Source organism: Phalangium opilio, unplaced genomic scaffold (assembly GCF_054372755.1).
Source record: "Phalangium opilio isolate 3A_F unplaced genomic scaffold, DU_Popi_V2 ptg000209l_1, whole genome shotgun sequence".
In the NCBI taxonomy this organism is placed as follows: domain Eukaryota; kingdom Metazoa; phylum Arthropoda; class Arachnida; order Opiliones; family Phalangiidae; genus Phalangium; species Phalangium opilio.
Genome location: NW_028324217.1, coordinates 9,210,725 through 9,229,753, shown reverse-complemented (window position 1 = coordinate 9,229,753; position 19,029 = coordinate 9,210,725). Strand labels below are relative to the sequence as shown.

General features: G+C 37.6%; 2 protein-coding genes across 7 annotated transcripts; one reads left to right on the top strand and one right to left on the bottom strand.

The window, feature by feature from the left end:
• Positions 1-49: 49 nt before the first annotated feature.
• Positions 50-7,156, top strand: LOC149619001 (uncharacterized). 6 transcript variants are annotated; one of them, XM_089855636.1, is made up of 9 exons: positions 50-189; positions 289-418; positions 3,566-3,835; positions 3,922-4,224; positions 4,323-4,550; positions 4,613-4,763; positions 4,839-5,222; positions 5,950-6,315; positions 6,432-7,156. In XM_089855636.1, the coding sequence occupies exons 4-7, from the start codon at positions 3,970-3,972 to the stop codon at positions 5,153-5,155; spliced, it is 951 nt and encodes a 316-aa protein (XP_089711762.1). In that variant the 5' UTR covers positions 50-189; positions 289-418; positions 3,566-3,835; positions 3,922-3,969; the 3' UTR covers positions 5,156-5,222; positions 5,950-6,315; positions 6,432-7,156. The 6 variants fall into 6 exon arrangements, with proteins under 6 accessions (XP_089711762.1, XP_089711763.1, XP_089711767.1 ...); XM_089855637.1 differs by lacking the exon at positions 289-418 and having other exon boundaries at positions 66-189; XM_089855641.1 differs by lacking the exon at positions 50-189 and having other exon boundaries at positions 298-418; positions 4,857-5,222.
• LOC149619000 (store-operated calcium entry regulator STIMATE-like) lies at positions 7,043-14,716 on the bottom strand. Its single transcript, XM_089855642.1, has 5 exons — positions 14,562-14,716; positions 14,006-14,353; positions 13,278-13,399; positions 12,848-13,044; positions 7,043-11,926 (listed from the first exon to the last, which is right to left on the bottom strand). Exons 2-5 carry the CDS (start codon positions 14,260-14,262, stop codon positions 11,699-11,701), a joined length of 804 nt encoding a protein of 267 aa, XP_089711768.1. The 5' UTR covers positions 14,263-14,353; positions 14,562-14,716; the 3' UTR covers positions 7,043-11,698.
• Positions 14,717-19,029: the final 4,313 nt, after the last annotated feature.

Sequence of the window (19,029 nt, the reverse complement as noted above, 5' to 3'; positions counted from 1 at the left end):
TGTGTGAAATTTTAAAGGCAGAGTCAACAATTCGCCATCCTTGTAAACGAAAACAAACACGGCGGACGCGGGAACTTCGCGCTATATCGACGCAAAGCCCACTCGATCACGCTAAGACTTGACGCTCATGGAGCAGTCTGGGAAATAGCACACTTACTCTGGTCCGCTCGGAACCAGTTTATAGTAAAAGTAAGGGGGAATAGTCCCAAAACTAATTTAGTATTTGGGACACTAGGGGGGGGGTCACTGGTCCTAAGGACTAGTTTAAAAAAAACTCCTATATTTCAGACTCCCGTTGTTAGCGGTATAAGCCAAAGCGTGATCGAGTGGGCTGCGATTGATAAGCAGACGACCAACACTGGACCGCGTGTTGCACTCGCCTGTTGAGTTGAACCGTTGCCTACGTTAATCAAGGCCTGTGCGCGGCGCCGATTTTTATTTTTCGTTTGGCAACAAATCTTCTGAATTTTTATAACGGCTCAGACCGAGGGGCTAGTCACTTGAGTAATCAGGTGTACAAAACCGCCGAAATCGATTACTTGATTTCTAGAATTCTAAGAAAATCATAAGTAATCATAATCAATTTTGTGAGTAATCAGAAATCTCCGATAATCACTGGAAATCACATGGAATATTGAGAGAATCAGAAATAATCACATAATTTCCTAGTAATCTTTTGTAATCATCTCGGTAATCACATATTTCGTCAAATAATCACGCATAATCAATCGAGGAATTCGAAAATCCAAAATAAAAATCGTAATCAGTTGAAATGGAGTAATCAGTGGAATTCAAATAGTAATCACGAGTAATCAGTGGAATTCAAATAGTAATCACGAGTAATCAGTGGAATTCAAATAGTAATCACGAGTAATCAGTGGAATTCAAATAGTAATCACGAGTAATCAGTGGAATTCAAATAGTAATCAAGAGTAATCAGTGGAATTCAAATAGTAATCACGAGTAATCAGTGGAATTCAAAAAGTAATCACGAGTAATCAGTGGAATTCAAATAGTAATCACGAGTAATCAGTGGAATTCAAATAGTAATCACGAGTAATCAGTGGAATTCAAGTAGTAATCTCGAGTAATCTGCGGCAATAACGGGAAATCATTGTAAAGATTATGGAAATCACCTAAAATAATCGTAATCACGGAAATCAAGAAATTCATTCAGTAATCAACGGAATTCACATAAAAATTAAGAAATCAGAAATCAGGTGTACAAAATTTTGGAGAATGACTAACCCCTCGGCTCAGACCTCGTTCGCGGGTTTTGAGGCGAGAAAGGGATAACCAGATTGGCTTGATTTTGCCATGCGCAGAACCTGTTTTACCCCAAAAGTCAGACTCTAATCCAATCAGAAACATAAGAGATTTATTTTCGTCGTTCGACGACAGATGGTACCGAGGGGTTAGTCATTCTCCAAAATTTTGTACACCTGATTTCTGATTTCTTAATTTTTATGTGAATTCCGTTGATTACTGAATGAATTTCTTGATTTCCGTGATTACGATTATTTTAGGTGATTTCCATAATCTTTACAATGATTTCCCGTTATTGCCGCAGATTACTCGAGATTACTACTTGAATTCCACTGATTACTCGTGATTACTATTTGAATTCCACTGATTACTCGTGATTACTATTTGAATTCCACTGATTACTCGTGATTACTTTTTGAATTCCACTGATTACTCGTGATTACTATTTGAATTCCACTGATTACTCTTGATTACTATTTGAATTCCACTGATTACTCGTGATTACTATTTGAATTCCACTGATTACTCGTGATTACTATTTGAATTCCACTGATTACTCGTGATTACTATTTGAATTCCACTGATTACTCGTGATTACTATTTGAATTCCACTGATTACTCCATTTCAACTGATTACGATTTTTATTTTGGATTTTCGAATTCCTCGATTGATTATGCGTGATTATTTGACGAAATATGTGATTACCGAGATGATTACAAAAGATTACTAGGAAATTATGTGATTATTTCTGATTCTCTCAATATTCCATGTGATTTCCAGTGATTATCGGAGATTTCTGATTACTCACAAAATTGATTATGATTACTTATGATTTTCTTAGAATTCTAGAAATCAAGTAATCGATTTCGGCGGTTTTGTACACCTGATTACTCAAGTGACTAGCCCCTCGGATGGTACTACAGTCAACTTTGTTAGTCACGTGATCCTATCCCTTAGATGGAGACGAGACCAAGCCAACTTGTTTATTTGTTGGTTGGGTTTATTTAAGTTGCCAAATTCTCTCACCTGAGGCGCTATTAGCTGGACTTAAATAAATAATTTGAAATGTTCATTTTCTCGCGCTTGGAGTTTGAAATGTTCATTACGAACTGTCTATTATGAGAGCGGTAAATTAATAGAAAGTAAGGAAATACTAGAAAACCAATTCCCAAGCTAGGTCTAGTACTCGATAAATACTCGAAACAAATGAAATGTTCCAACTACTCAATTCGAGTACTCGAGACTCAGCTCGAAAATTTCAATGCTCGAGACTCGACTCGAAACCAAAAATTCAAGGCTCGCACAGCCCTAGAAATTGAACGGACCTCATCTAGCCCTAAAGAGGTCAAATTACGACAGCACGTTACATTATTATATTACTACTAAACTTATCTTGTTTCAATTAATATTAATTAATTAATATTAACTACTAATATTAATTAATTAATATTAACTACTAAGCCTAATTCGTTTTCAAATCTAATTTGAATTGATAACCACGCGAGAATGTAATAAATTTCTAACGGTTAAAGTCGTTTAGCAAGTACGTTTTAAAGGGAGGGTGAAGTAGAAAATCAAGTGATTTTTTATCGATTTTTCTACTAATTATAAGACCAGTCTGCATAGTCAAACATCCAGGAAATACTTCCGAATGATTTTAAAATTCAAATTAGGTTCAGATTTTAAGGATAATTTTAAAGAAGGTCCTCCGACCAATCGTGTAACGCCTTGCCTTTTTATTAACAAATTTCTCGTGGCACGTTCCGTGTCTCGCGCCATGATTATCACGTCGCGCGCGAATTTTATCAAATCTCGTGATAAATTTCATTCAACACGTAACAAGCCACGAGAATTTTGTTAATAAAAAGGCAGGATGTTACGCGATTGGTCGGAGGACCTTCTTTAAAATTATCCTTAAAATCTGAACCTAATTTGAATTTTAAAATCATTCGGAAGTATTTCCTGGATGTTTGACTATGCAGACTGGTCTTATAATTAGTAGAAAAATCGATAAAAAAATCACTTGATTTTCTACTTCACCCTCCCTTTAAGTGCGCGTGAAAACCAGATTAAAGTAAGCACGCGGATTAAAAACTGTTAGTTGTGCAGGATTTTCCTCGCGAATTTATATTTAAAATTTTAATTCAATAATAACGGAATTTGAATTAAGGTTACAAAAGCTAAAACAATATAAAGTAAGTTTTAACATAATTTAATTTATATAAGTGGATTACGGTGTTAACATTACCAGGAATTTATACCTTTACTACTACTGACATTACTCATATTATGTCAAAGGCACCGACCCGCAAGCTTTGCTGGGGTTATTCAACATTAAAGAAAAATCTCAAATTTGATTTGAAATGGCTCTAATTATGGATGCGGATTTTAAAACTCATTTCAATAACGAAAACTATGGTCTCTGTAATATTCAAGAACACTTTGAATACATTGGACATCAACCTTCAGATGATGGTTTGAGAATAAATAAAGTTCGAGCAAAGTGCTTGCGGAATTGTAATAGCAAGCACTCATTCTTCCGTGTGCAATTTGGAACGCCACGCTAAGGTGTAATTATGATCAACTTTGGTTTTATTTATTTTTTGTTGATTGTTTCGTGGTTAATAATACTGTTTTACGTGAAATTTAATTAGACTGTCCATGGCGCTTCTTTCAATTTTAAAGCGAGCAACAGGCGTTCCATGTGGGAAACAGAGGAGGAGAAAAACAGGAAGATGGTGAAATTGTGGCCTCTAAGATCTGTGGAAAACCAAGCGCATCGCAAAAGCCTTGTATATATGGTAGCAAAAGACCACGCTCCATTTGTAACGGTTGAGAAAGAAGGCTTCCGGGATGTTTGTCATTCTCTGAGTGGTGATCAAAACCGAGATATTTCGCGCGGGACATTGGTCCGATGTATTGACAGTGAGGCTATAAGTCTTCAACCGCTTGCTAAGGTAATTTTAGAAATAAGTAATAGGGACCAACCTTTTTCGTTAGGAACATATAAGTATTACTCAGGGAAAAATATGTTCTAAATAAAGTAAAATTTTAGAATGATTTAACCAAAGCCGGATATAAAGAAATCCATCAGACATTGGACATTTGGAGTAGTAGGGCTCGAGAATCTGTTTTAGGAGTTCGATGTCAATTCATTGATGACAACTGGTCTTTTCGCAATTGCTTAGTTGGTTGTTCCTTTTTCCCTGGCAAACATGATGGCGAAGCAATTCTTGCAAAGTTTAATGACATGACGGAGACTGCTGGAATTGATCGCGAAAAGGTAATAAAATATTTATTAAAAAATATACTATATTCTCAAATCTGTTTTAACGTTTTGTAAAGATCTATAGCGTTTGCGGCGACAACGCGGGGAATATCAGTCGCGCATTTAATATGAACGATGTATTTGAGGACCCATGGCCTGTCACACTAACTTTGGTTAGGGTAGAAGATGTTCCATCAGAAAGTGATGAGGAACTTGTACTTCAGGGAGGTAAACTGCAATTAACCACGCCTATATTAAAGTAATTCACAAATCTATGTTTTCAATTGCCTTCGCAACTCATAGGTTGGAACAACATTGAAGATGCCACTACTGAAGGAAATCTCAGTCAATCCACACCAATTGAAGAATCTGACGAGTCGTCTGACGAATCCTTGGGCGAATCATATGACGAATCCTCTGACCTCGACCACCCAGATGAAGAATTTTGGGGCATTAGACCATCCCCTATTCGCAAAAGATGTGTGGCCCGTTCCTTACAGCTCGTGATAAACGGAGCGATTAAGAAATGCAAGCGAATGAGAAGAATGACAAAAAAGATCAGCAAGTGGATCTGTTTTTTACGGCAATCTCCCAAATGGACTAACGTCACCAGGGGGTAAAGACTTAAAGCAAGATGGAGGAGTCAGATGGAATTCATTATTCATGGCAATAGAACGCTTAACTATGGTGAGTAGATAATGGTTTATCTTATACTTCTCCCTTCTGACCGATCAGCTATGCTAAGGAAGATCGTTGTTTGTCCTACGGTTTGGACAGTCCCTTTAAAGTGTTAGAGTCACCAAAAATCGCTATTTTTAAAACTAAAAGGTTTTATTCCCATCTGAAAGATCAAATCTTTCTGATTCAGAATATCTATTTATATAATGCATTATAATTTTCCAAATATTATTAAAACCCCGGCTTTCGGAACCTACTCGCAGAATTTTTTCAAACTATTTTGACAGTTGAATACTCCATATACCCCTGGTGACGTCACGATTCGAGCGCGCGTGAGCACGCGGCACGCGCGACTCCGCAAGTCCTATTTTTTTATTGATAGGTGGTGCTTTGAAAGTGATCGCATTTGACGCGCGCGCGATGTTTAAAAATTAGGCTTAGCTCTCGTAATGAAATACGTCTCGAAATCTGTCTCGCGCTGGTCAACCTCTTATGACGTCACCAGGGGTATATTTATAATTCCGTTTAAATGAGGTATGTGAAATATCAATTTTCTTTTTCATATTACAAAATGAATAAATTTCTATAAGACTTTTTACCTTGGATCTACTGTTATTATAACCCAATTGATGTTTTAAAACGAAAATTAGCCACTTTTCAAAAAACGTGGCACTAACACTTTAAAAATTCTTTATTTTTTTAAGCTTAAGGTTTTTTAAATGAAAATTCATTGTAGCCAGGCATGATAGAGGCGTTGAGGCAAACAATCGTCATAGCAAAGGGAGAAAAAAATACTAAATTAGAGAAATTGCCAACACTGTGTGAAAATGATGTCCACATACTGAGGGAGCTACTCGAAATTCTACGTCCCTTTAAGTTATCAACAGATATGTTCCAAGTCCATGCACCCATTGCTTCTAAAATGATCCCGACGCTATTGAGGACATTCGATGAAGTTTGGAGGGCGAAAAATCCCTACCTCATAAAGCCTGGTCATCGTTGTTGAAGTTAATGGTAGAAAGATTTAAGGGTGAACTAAATGACGAAGATTACGTTATAGCAGCTCTTCTTGATCCAAGGACTAAGGCTTCAGTATTTGATGGTGAGAACCTTTCTTGTACATTATATGTTCAGTTCTTTGAGCACCAAACATATATATTCGCGTATATTTTATAATACGTGCGTTTCAAAAGCCGGAATGGATCAATGAATGTGCAGATATGAAATGCTGGAATAAGGACAAGGCAGTTGGCTCGTTAAAGAAGCAAATGAAACTTCTTCAAGATCAGCTTATGCCACAGGAAGAGGAAGTTTCCTAGCTTAGACCCACCAGAGACTAGTTCAACAGCTACTGATATCCATGGCGAACTTGATATCTGCATGAAAATTTGATGATGAATACCGTCAATTTTTCACCTTTGGAGTATTGGAGAATCAAGGAAGACAGATTTCCAACTTTAGCCAAATTGGCCAAAAGATATCTGTCCATTCCAGCTTGCTCAGCTGATGTTGAAAGGATGTTTTCCATTGCGGGCTATATTTTGAGGGCGAGGAGGTCTAGAATATCACTTCAACGGGTTGCTCATTTGTTAACTCTGCGAGAGTATGGCTATCTAAGCCAGAAATCAAAGGCAGAGTAACTTGCTGCAATTTTGCCTTGAATCGGCAACGTAAAAGCGGGGATTAGGGCTACTGGCGAAACCCCGCGGGGGAAGTCTATGCTTTCTCCAAATAAAATACCTCTCTGTGACGTCACTCGGAGAGGTAAAAAAAGATCACTTTGAGTTAGGAAATAAGGAAGTTTTTATAAATAGGTAAATAAATAAATGAATTAAAGAAATTCTCGTTTTAATATTTACAAAAACATAAAAACGAATATTTTTATATAGTTATTTAATTTTATTTTTGTAAAATAAAATTTAACCCATTCTTCTGCAAAATAAGGCAATCACAATTTCTTATTTCCTTGTTTATCATGTGGACATTAACATTTTCTTTAAAATTAAATGCATCATTTAAAAACTATGAAAACGTTTTTAAAGAAATATACACAGTTTAGCCACGCGTGGTGCTGGCTTTCAAATATCAGTCGAGTACTCGAAAACTATATTATGGTTCCAACTTTTAGGTTTGATGAAAATAAGTTTCGTGAAGTACTCTCGCATTTTACACACGTTAAATTTCAACTAATAACTTTTTATGCCCAAAGGTTAGGGTCAATATTTTAAAAACTACCATAGGCTAATGATTGCTATCAAAGTCTACAGCAAGCAGTTTTGCCTGTTACTGTTAGCTAAATACAGTGCCTTGTTGCCAGACAGAAAATTTCGAAAACTTGGGTTATCGTTTTTAAGCAAAGAGCACCAGCGTCAGCGCCATATCTCGATCCCTTTTTTCATGCTTTAGGGACTTGGCAAAACTACGTCATGTGTTAAAAAACGTACGAGGAGGAGGAGGGGCTTAAATAGCTTTCATTCTGTAGAAAAAACATACCATAATGGCGCTGGGGGCGATCCCTTTTTTTATGCTATAGGGACTTGGCAGAACTACGTCATGTGCTAAAAAACGTACCAGGAGGAGGGGCTTAAATAGCTTTCATTCTGTAGAAAAAAACATACCATAATGGTATTGGGGGGGGGTGGAGCTGAACCCGAATTGCCATGTCCCTATTGCTAAAAATATAGTACCTTTACGCTTCAATAACAGTTCTACATTTTATTTTTAAATAATACGAAACTGAGCCATTTTATAACGATGTCACATATTTTATCAACTGTCATGATTGTCTTTGGCTTAAGTTTCAATAGATCTATCTCAGAAGCTTTAGTGTGACGTCACTCATCCTATTTGTCCATAGAACCAAAGTGGTACCAAACATGGCCGACCACTGACAAAGCTAAGCTTGTGACATTTTAAATAAGCACTGACGTCACAACTGAGATAGCTCAATTCAATCAGAAGAGTCTTGGCATAAGAAAAGGCGCACTGTTATTGTCTCAACGACATAATTTAGTTAAATTTTTTAATAAGTACTGGCCGAGGCGAGCTGGAGTCTAATCACCACTAATTATACTCTGGCCAAGCCGAGGGGGTAGACGCTCTGGATCTGTGTACACCTGAGTTCAAAGAGTTCAGTTTTGACAGTGCATTGAGTTCAAAGCCTTCGGAACTCTTGAGTTCAGCTTTGACAGTACATTGAGTTCAAGACATAGTGTACACCTGAGTTCTCAAGTGTCACCCCCTCGGGCCAAGCATAGCTTCGACGAAGTCGCACGTCTCGGCTTGTGAATAGTTCCTATTATTTTTAGAAGTAGAATCAAACAAAAACCTCTTTATTTTCAACTTCACTCATCCTTTAGAAGGTTTAGAAAAACTTTTCTATTCATAGGTGTGTAGGCCTATGAATGAATGCAAGGCAAGACAAAACTGTAGACTAAGAACGCGATCGTTAACCCCGGTGAGACTATGTAGATCAAAAACACTTCATTTATAAAAATATCTTTGGTTCTTTTATCAATGCGGGCCAAACAATATTATTATACATATTTAAACAAACACACACAAAAAAAAATTAACAGCAATTTAACGCGTAAGTGGACAGCTTTTTCACGATAAGTTCAACGATTTTACCATAAGTTTATAAGATATGTTCCATAAAGATGACGCTTCCTATACTGGGTAATAGAGTGGCAGGTACTGAGAAGAGAGGAGCTACGGGGACGTGACGTCAATATTGGTAGTCTAAAGTTAGCTATTTCCAATATGGTCGCCAAAACCATGGATTAACTAACTCTAGGGATTGTTCGTTCCCCCTAAAAGATTAAGTATGAATGTTCCAAACGCCCCTTAGCCGCAGCTACTATCCCTAACAGGAAGTTATAAGAAAATTGGACCAAATGTCACGTGTCCTATGACGTCAAAAATTGAAATCCCGGCTAAATCGGGCGCCGCCATCTTTAAAATGCGCAAAAACGATTTATTTTGCCTAGAGATGGCGCTATATCTACATCCGTTTTGGTCCAATAAATTGGGGGAATGAACAGGGGAATCAAGGAATAATTCGGAACATGTAGTTGGCGATAGAAATACATGGGAAACACGGTTAGTGAACAATCCCTATCGTTAGTTAATCCATGCCAAAACCGAGGTAGGGGTGTGACGTCACGAGAAAGTTCGTGGTAGCAGACTATGCTAGAGACTTACAGCTCGAGCTACTTCGAGAACGACGCCAGAATTGACTACACTCGGTTAATTTTGCAGTCCATCTTCTCCAATTTAGTCTGTATAAGTATTAAGCCTTTGACAGCGCCTCACCAGGCATCGCTTTACTTACGAGAATACACGACCCAAGTCACTTCGTGACAAGCTCCAGGAACATATCTTATGAACTTATGCTAACGTGATAATTTTGTACCCTTTGTTGTAAAATATTATAAAGTATATTTGAGAAGAAATTATAGTTAACTATTAATTCTTCCTAGTGTAAACATTAGACTAGTGAGCTAACGTTTTGAGTATGTATTTCTTATTATCGATAATCCCCTTGCAAGCGTACTTAAAATTCAAATTTTAACGTGATAAAAAATAGGGTACAATGGGAATAAATATCACCTACATTTCAATTGGTCATGGTAGAGTGGATAATTATTATTATTGTTATTAGTGTTAAACTAAACTTTTAGTTAGGAGTGTGTGAGCAATTAGATATTTGAATTTGAAACTTACAATCAGAAGTAAATTAGTAAAGGGAGTATGAAGCTTCTGCAATCGCATTGCTAAAATATTTGCTATATTATAAGAATGCATTGAACCCTTGTTTCACCAATGATTTATAAACGGGGACTACACGGTGCTGTTTGCCATTGTTTTCACATTAAGTGGAAAAGTAACGGTTTAAAGTCACCCAAATTCAACGTACCAAGGTCAAGCAATGGGACCTAACGAATTTTTATATATGAACAGTTAAACCCTCTATCAGAAGGAAATAGGAGAAGTACGTATCTGCAGCTTAAACTAGAGTAAGGTTCTATGATATAGAAATCTGGTTTGCAGCGCAAAATTTGAATTCATCCAACAGAGAGAGGCATGTTTTCGAGATAAATTTTCTTACATGATTTTAAAGCTAACTAAGATAGTTCAACCTGGACACTGGACAGACGAAGCGAAAATAGTTTCGGGGAAGTGTATTCATCCGCTAAAAATGAAATTGTGGGAAGGCGCGAAAAAAACCATAACTGACGCCTCGTCAAACTACCTTTGATACGTACTTCTTCCTATTTACTTCTGCCTCTATGCAGCCGTAAGAGGCGTTAACAGAAACTTTATGTGCTTTGAATAACTGAAGTCTAACAATGTGGAAGAAATCAAACCAACACATATTTCATCCGCAATACTTCTGACGAAAAAAATATGTATATTTAACAATAGAGAGCTTTCAGATGCGATAATAGAACGTCATTTACCCTCCCAAGTCTTACTGCTGTTCTGGTAGCCATATTGGGTGGTCTCAGCTTCATTCCTGCCTTAAACCCACCAATATGGCAGCGTAAATTATGTCACGAGACTCAGCTCCTCCAACTGAAAGCTCTCTATAGCCCTATAAATGTTTTAGTATAAAATGCCTATGATTTTATGTATAGTTATCAATTGTGAAAAAAAAATGAGTAATTACAGACTACAATCTGTAACAGTTTTCGGTTTTAGATCAAGTTTAAAGCAGCAGGCAGCTCTATTATCACCCCTAGCGTTCTGGCCGTTCTCCTGGACACTAATTTAATCTTGCCAAAGGCAAGAACCAATCAGACCTAATGCATTATGTTCAATTGGTTCCTGCCTTTGGCTAACCCAGCTTTTACCAATAAGTTACAGGCACAACGTGACGCCAGGATTCAAACACCCCACATGGAGTGGGACAAGACGCCTAGTAAGTTTGTTTTTCTCGAGATAGCAACGCAATTTCCCCAAAAAGTGCAAGTTTTCGAAATATAACGAAAAAGGTTTCTTCAAACCTCACTTCTCCTTGGTCACGTGCCTCTAACGTATTTCAAATAATTTTTACACAAATAAAATCAGCTTGCCTTTCACATATATATTGAAAATTATAGTTTTTCCGTTATTAATGGCCAAATTAATTTGTTAGAATAAATTAATGATATAGAAGATTAATTGCTAAATTTGATACTCTTTAAATTTGGGGCTCAACAAAGGCTCAATAAGGAAAAATAATTTTTCGTTCTAAGAACAATATTTAATATTAATAGTAAATAATTGAAGGAAATATTTAATTTCTTGAAGATCAAATTCAAAAATACCTAATTGACACACTCACTCCTACTTTCACAGTTAATTAGAATCAGAGCTTAAAACAACACACGAAATCTTCCGCACATAATCAGATTCTTACTCCACGTACACGTTTTCTTTTTTTTTTTTTTCGTAAAAAACCAAAACCACGATTCGTTGAATATCTTTTCAGTTGTACCTTTTTATGTCATGGTTAGATTGCTAGACGAAGAAGCCCTATGTCTTTGATTAGTGTCAATTTCATCATCATCGGCTAACAATAAAACTTCACACTCTGAGCCGATAAGTTTGTCCGTGGTTGAATAATGAATCTTATTCTTTCCACCTATTGAGATTTGAGATAAAGATTCGTCGCGCCAACGTCCGTGTTTGTGCATCAAAAAGTTATCAGTTACCCAGAACATCATCGCCTATCAAAATTGCAATCAAATTAATAAAAAAAAAACGTAATTAGTGACTGATAACAGGCACGGCTCTTCGAGTTATTATATTGTATCAAAAAACGGATTTATGGGATAAGAACGTCGGATCATAGCTTTAGCCTCTAGTACCATCCTCGCATACTTTATTGAGAAACTTCGTCTGCTTATATTTTGACTCCACCCACAAATTCGATCTCTAGAAGTAGCTATATACAGAATTTGTGGGTGGAGTCAAAATATAAGCAGACGAAGTTTCTCAATAAAGTATGCGAGGATGGGGAGTGAATTCGCTAACTCCGACGTTCTTATCCCATAAATCCGTTTTTGATTGTATGAATAGCCATCTTAAATTTCCAAAAGCTAATAGCAGGGTTCATACAAAATCTGGAAAATCAATTTCCCTGATATTTCCAGGTTTTTTGATAGGTTTTTCCCTGATATTTCCAGGTGTAAGAGCCCCTAATTTTATAGAGTATGCTAATAACACTACAAACATGGCCTTGAGAGGACTCAAGAGCCTCAGAGGGAACGCGAGTACCGCTGGAGCCATCTCTATGGCTGGAAATTATTATTATTAAATTATACGAAAATTATTTTTCTTTCGGCTACCTCGATCGAAAATAAACTGGATTGGGCGAAAAGTACACTATCCTCGTAAATTTCCCTGATTACCCTGACATTTACTATTTATTTGAAATTTCCCTGATACTTCCCTGACGTTTGACGCAAAAATCAATTTCCCTGATATTTCCCGGTTTTCCAGGTTAGTATGAACCCTGAGATGGCAACCTGACCCTCCATTGTATTTATGTACTCTTTTAGGTAAGGACAGGTTTAGAACTTTAGTCATGAAAATTTTTCTAGACGTTTTCAACTATTTTTGCATTTCACAAAAACCTTTATACTTACATTTATAAAGAATGGAATTATTAAAACAACTACGGCAACTTCTAGTTTTGGATCTTTGAATGGTGACATTATAACATCTCTAACCCGATCCCAGAAGTTGAGTTGGATTAGTAAGGTTATTAAAACTTTCTCGACTAACATCAAACCAACGTAAGCTCCACATTGAGCTAGCCACGCTGCTGGCTGAGGAGGTTTTCCTACATATTAATTAAGAAATGTTAAACCAGACCAGAAATAACAAAGTTTATAGGGAGCTAACAGTTCTGACCCTGAAACGTCACACCCTTCTATCTCTTACTGGAGTTTCATCACCCCTAATGGTTGGAAACAGTATTCTACGCGGAAAAATGCCAACCAGAGAGGGGCTGCGTGACGTCAGACTATCTCTTCCTCGTAGCCAGTTGTTAGCTCCCTATATCTTGTAACTCACCGTATTCCCCAAAAATTAACAAGGGACAACCTTTTCTCCTAGCGATACGCTGCGTGAGTCTAATTCCAATAAAAATAAACAACAACCCTAAGGATGAATCTAAAAGGAAGCTCACAATGTACCTAAAACAGAAACGTTGAAAGTAAGTTCCGGATGTTTTCTAACTAAATCCAAGGTTATCATACCATGGTTAAAGAATGCGCGTGAGGAAATTTGTTTTCAGTCTACAGGATAGGCAAATCCCTATCTCGGCCGACAGCTTATTCTGTATATACTCTGTTACAACATCGGTTGTCAGCACGCGTAAAGCTAGATCTCTATTTAACGTAGCTTTGTACGTGCTGTCAAGAGACAAAAAACTTCAGGATCTTCAGGATTTAAAATATCCGCGAGTTTTTTAGGTCAAGTGCACGGCCCTCTAGACCTTAGTTTCAAATACGTGTGAAATTGCCTACAGCCTACTACATGTATTTGAAACTAAGGCCTAGAGGTCCGTGCACTCGAGCTAAAAAACTCACGGATATTTTAAATCCTGAAGATCCTGAAGTTTTTTGTCTCTTGTCAGCACGCACAAAGCTACGTTGCATAGAGACCTAGGTTTGCGCGTACTGACAACCGATGTTGTAACAGAGTATATTCAGAATAAGCTGTCGCTCGAGATAGGGAGTTGCCTATCCTATAGCGTGAAAACAAATTTCCTCACACGCATTCTTTATCCATAATCATACCATGTACAAGGATCACCGTGGAAGAGCTCGGCCAAAAATAAATTGGCAAAATGTATAACTAGAGCTCCCAAACCCTGTTTAGAAGTATCGTAAAACCATATAATCCATGGTCTACGTTCTTTCCGAGGTTCGCAGAAGCGTTTCAAAATTAGACACGTAAATGCCAAGCTAGCTAAAATAGCTTGCACAATCCACCCGAAGGAATCAGTTAAGTCACCGTGTGTACAGTGACCCTCAGCTGTCCCCTCAGCGTTCATATTTACAATTTTAACAGCAGCCGTTTTGGCTTATTTTACTAAACAATTATGAACAATTTACGCGCAGTTTTATTTCCATATTATTTTCCATCTGAAATTAAAATAAGGCAGTTCTGTAAATAAACTACTACCGACAACTACGTCACTTTAAAATAAGACCGTGTAGTCGTCTCGTCACCTGCCACATTAAGAATGTCAAGGACTAAGCCTTGGCCTCAATAAAAATGAGATTTAAAACCTAGCCATAGCGTAAGAAAACTAACGGTTTAACTGAATAACATTTTAAATGAAGTACTTACTGGCGATTTTGTTACTGTTAAATCATCTTGTGATTTCTATGCAATTATTAACGTTACTTCACTTCTATCAGCGATATGAGTCACAACGTCACGTGAAGTAAGCCGTCATCTACAATCATAGCCCAGTCGATCACGCGCTCATGGACACAAGGAGCAAGCTACTCGCGTCTCTCGCGCTTGCTCAACCGTTGCCTACGTTAATCAAGGCCTGTGCGCGGTGGCTTCGAAGGGGGGGGGGCTTTTAAGAAACGTGACTTCTTATTTTCTCCTTATTTTAGCGCGAGATTTCATTGATAGCTGGACCGAAACGCGCGCGAAAATGAACATTTCAAATTCTAAGCGCGAGAAAATGAACATTTTTTTTTTACCACCTACGCACACTAGTGCTTAGCCGTTAGGCCTTTAGCACCAGGAAGAATTGAGCGAGAGACCCTACGCGGCCCAGCACTGACGGGGGCCGCTAGGTCGTATGTGTAGAAGCAGGGAAGGATTGAGGTTTACTTGGGAGGTGACGGAAGGTGAAATTGGGGTAAGTCACCTCCGGCGGACACGGGACAGTCGGCACCTATAGGGTAGGATCGCCGACATGTGTCGTATTTCCTCAAACTTTGCCGCCCAGAAGCTTGGCTTACAGGAGTGCGCCACACTCCCGGCGAAAATGAACATTTCAAATTATTTAGGTCCAGCTATTAGTGCCTCAGGTCCAGCTAATAGCGCCTCAGGTCCAGCTAATAGCGCCTCAGGTGAGAGAATTTGGCAACTTAAATTGCCAAAATAAAAATAAAAATAAAAATCGTCTCAACTTAAAACCTTCTTTCGGCGGTAGAAGGCCTGCCAGCTTGACTCGAGGGAGTCGAGCCCCATGTTAAAAACGACTTGCAAAAGCGCCTCTAGTTTCGACTTTCGCCGTTAGATGCGCTACCAAACCAGTTTTCCTCGTAATGCTTTTTCTATGGAAAAAAAATTCGGAAGCGGACTCGGTTTCAGGGCATTTCCTCGTTACAGCAGTAATCTTCTTAAATAATGTTGTTAGTTGTCTTCGGATATTTCATCTTTTTCCTTTCGCTTTTTCCAACTCTTCTTCAAATTCGTAACGTGCTTCTTCATCATTCTCCGCCATTGTACAGTTCGTCTTTTTCTACTCGGAGTTCTTCTTTATCTCTTAATTTCTATAAAACTATTCTTCTTCTAAAATTTATTGTTATAAAATTAGCTTATAACTAATTAATCTAATTTTCCCGGGTTTTGGCACCACGTGATAGTTTGAGAAACAATCCGAGTTGTAAATAGGTTAATTTTAATAATTTATTATACACTGTTGGTAAAAGATCATACATTTCGCAATTTTCGGAAAGCTAGCTACGCGCCTTATTTCCATTGTTTAATCATGGCCTCTGACCATACCGTTCTAGTTTTCTTATACATTTCCCTACCCTAACAATAGGTAGTCTTTACACACAAATCGCGAATATTTCAAACTTCAAAGTAAAATTTTAAAGGAAAAGTAGATATAATATAACATTATACCAGAAGTGAGATGAGACCAGAGGTACTGAGCTAACCAAATTCTTCACTCGGCGAAAGTGAATATTCTTGATAACACACCAACGGTTGGCCCTCTTGTAGCGGTTTCAGAATTTCCCCTCCAAAACGTGAGACGCTCGCGGTGGTAGACGACCGAACTAGATTCAAGCACCCGCGTCCGTGTTTCGCGGCTTTAGGTTGAGGGGAAGGGGGTAAGAAAGTTTTTTGGAACTCGACCATTTTTTCTCTCTCTAGTTTTAGCGCGTGGGAAGCGGCATAAAATCCTCAAATTTGTTCACTAGTGCCAGGATCTACTATCAATGCTAGAGCCCTTCACTTCTAGTCTCATCTCACTTCTGATTATACCTTAAAAGAAAGGCCTTTTTCTAAATATAAAAGGAAAAGCACTATGAAAAATAAATGATGTCTAATTACAAAATATTTTGCATTTGATTTGTCCTAAAAAACGAGGACTGATTTTAAACACTTTCAATCATTAAACTAAATTCAAGTTTTCATAAAAAAATATCATCATTCGCGACAAAATCAATTATTTGAAAAAAAAAATAAAAAATGCACATCTTCGTTATGTCACAAAAATCTGGGAGCACGGCAGTGCTCCCCGCCAAGTCGAGCACTGACATCCTTTTCTCGGGTGACTCCCATAATCCCCCTGGACATAATCCCCCCAAAAATTTCCCCCCGTCCAAATGGGCATAAGACAAAATCCCCCAATTTGCAGACAAAATCCCCCCATTTGCAGACAAAATCCCCCCAAACTGGAGACAAAATCCCCCCAAACTGGAGACAAAATCCCTCCCAAATTGGAGACAAAATCCCACGCATATGGAACGAAATCCCCACCTTGGAGACGAACCCTTCATGGGTCATTCCTATTTTAGACGTCGTTTTCCACAGTGGAAATATTTTTAGTAGGATAGTAGTAAAAATAGTAGTATTCCCCCTACGAGGAAAAGCGGAACCAATGATGGAGAAAATAGTATGAATTGCCGACTAACCATAAATTTTCGCCTTTTCCAAAATATTGCTGACTAACCATAAATTTCCGCCTTTTCCAAAATATCGCTGACTAACCATAAATTTCCGCCTTTTCCAAAATATCGCTGACTAACTATAAATTTCCGCCTTTTCCAAAATATCGCTGACTAACCATAAATGTCCGTCTTTTCCAAAATATCGCTGACTAACCATAAATTTCCCCCTTTTCCAAAATACTGCTGATAACCATAAATTTCCGCCTTTTCCAAAATATTGCCGACTAACCATAAATTTCCGCCTTTTCCAAAATATCGCTGACTAACCATAAATTTCCGCCTTTTCCAAAATATCGCTGACTAACCTTAAATTTCCGCCTTTTCCAAAATATCGCTGACTAACCATAAATTTCCGCCTTTTCCAAAATATCGCTGACTAACCATAAATTTCCGCCTTTTCCATAATATCGCTGACTAACCATAAATTTCCGCCTTTTCCAAAATATCGCTGACTAACCACAAATTTCCTCCTTTTCCAAAATACTGCTGATAACCATAAATTTCCGCCTTTTCCAAAATATTGCTGACTAACCATAAATTTCTGCCTTTTCCAAAATATCGCTGACTAACCATAAATTTCCGCCTTTTCCAAAATACTGCTGATAACCATAAATTTCCGCCTTTTCCAAAATATTTTTGACTAACCACAAATTTCCGCCTTTTCCAAAATATCGCTGACTAACCATAAATTTCCCCCTTTTCCAAAGTATTGCTGACTAACCATAAATTTCCGCCTTTTCCAGAATATCGCTGACTAACCATAAATTGCCGCCTTTTCCAAAATATTTTTGACTAACCACAAATTTCCGCCTTTTCCAAAATATCGCTGACTAACCATAAATTTCCGCCTTTTCCAAAATATCGCTGACTAACCACAAATTTCCTCCTTTTCCAAAATACTGCTGATAACCATAAATTTCCGCCTTTTCCAAAATATTGCTGACTAACCATAAATTTCTGCCTTTTCCAAAATATCGCTGACTAACCATAAATTTCCGCCTTTTCCAAAATACTGCTGATAACCATAAATTTCCGCCTTTTCCAAAATATTTTTGACTAACCACAAATTTCCGCCTTTTCCAAAATATCGCTGACTAACCATAAATTTCCCCCTTTTCCAAAGTATTGCTGACTAACCATAAATTTCCGCCTTTTCCAGAATATCGCTGACTAACCATAAATTGCCGCCTTTTCCAAAATATTTTTGACTAACCACAAATTTCCGCCTTTTCCAAAATATCGCTGACTAACCATAAATTTCCGCCTTTTCCAAAATATCGCTGACTAACCATAAATTTCCGCCTTTTCCATAATATCGCTGACTAACCATAAATTTCCGCCTTTTCCAAAATATCGCTGACTAACCACAAATTTCCTCCTTTTCCAAAATACTGCTGATAACCATAAATTTCCGCCTTTTCCAAAATATTGCTGACTAACCATAAATTTCTGCCTTTTCCAAAATATCGCTGACTAACCATAAATTTCCGCCTTTTCCAAAATACTGCTGATAACCATAAATTTCCGCCTTTTCCAAAATATTTTTGACTAACCACAAATTTCCGCCTTTTCCAAAATATCGCTGACTAACCATAAATTTCCCCCTTTTCCAAAGTATTGCTGACTAACCATAAATTTCCGCCTTTTCCAGAATATCGCTGACTAACCATAAATTGCCGCCTTTTCCAAAATATTTTTGACTAACCACAAATTTCCGCCTTTTCCAAAATATCGCTGACTAACCATAAATTTCCGCCTTTTCCATAATATCGCTGACTAACCATAAATTTCCGCCTTTTCCAAAATATCGCTGACTAACCACAAATTTCCTCCTTTTCCAAAATACTGCTGATAACCATAAATTTCCGCCTTTTCCAAAATATTGCTGA

Coding starts and splice junctions, on each gene's coding strand:
- LOC149619000 (XM_089855642.1), bottom strand. CDS start 14,262: ATGAACGCTGAGGGGACAGCTGAGGGTCACTGTACACACGGTGACTTA. Junction 13,400..14,005: donor CACGGTGATCCTTGTACATG/GTATGATTATGG, acceptor TTTCTGTTTTAG/GTACATTGTGAGCTTCCTTT. Junction 13,045..13,277: donor GTTAATTTTTGGGGAATACG/GTGAGTTACAAG, acceptor ATTAATATGTAG/GAAAACCTCCTCAGCCAGCA.
- LOC149619001 (XM_089855636.1), top strand. CDS start 3,970: ATGTGGGAAACAGAGGAGGAGAAAAACAGGAAGATGGTGAAATTGTGG. Junction 4,225..4,322: donor GTCTTCAACCGCTTGCTAAG/GTAATTTTAGAA, acceptor GTAAAATTTTAG/AATGATTTAACCAAAGCCGG. Junction 4,764..4,838: donor GGAACTTGTACTTCAGGGAG/GTAAACTGCAAT, acceptor CGCAACTCATAG/GTTGGAACAACATTGAAGAT.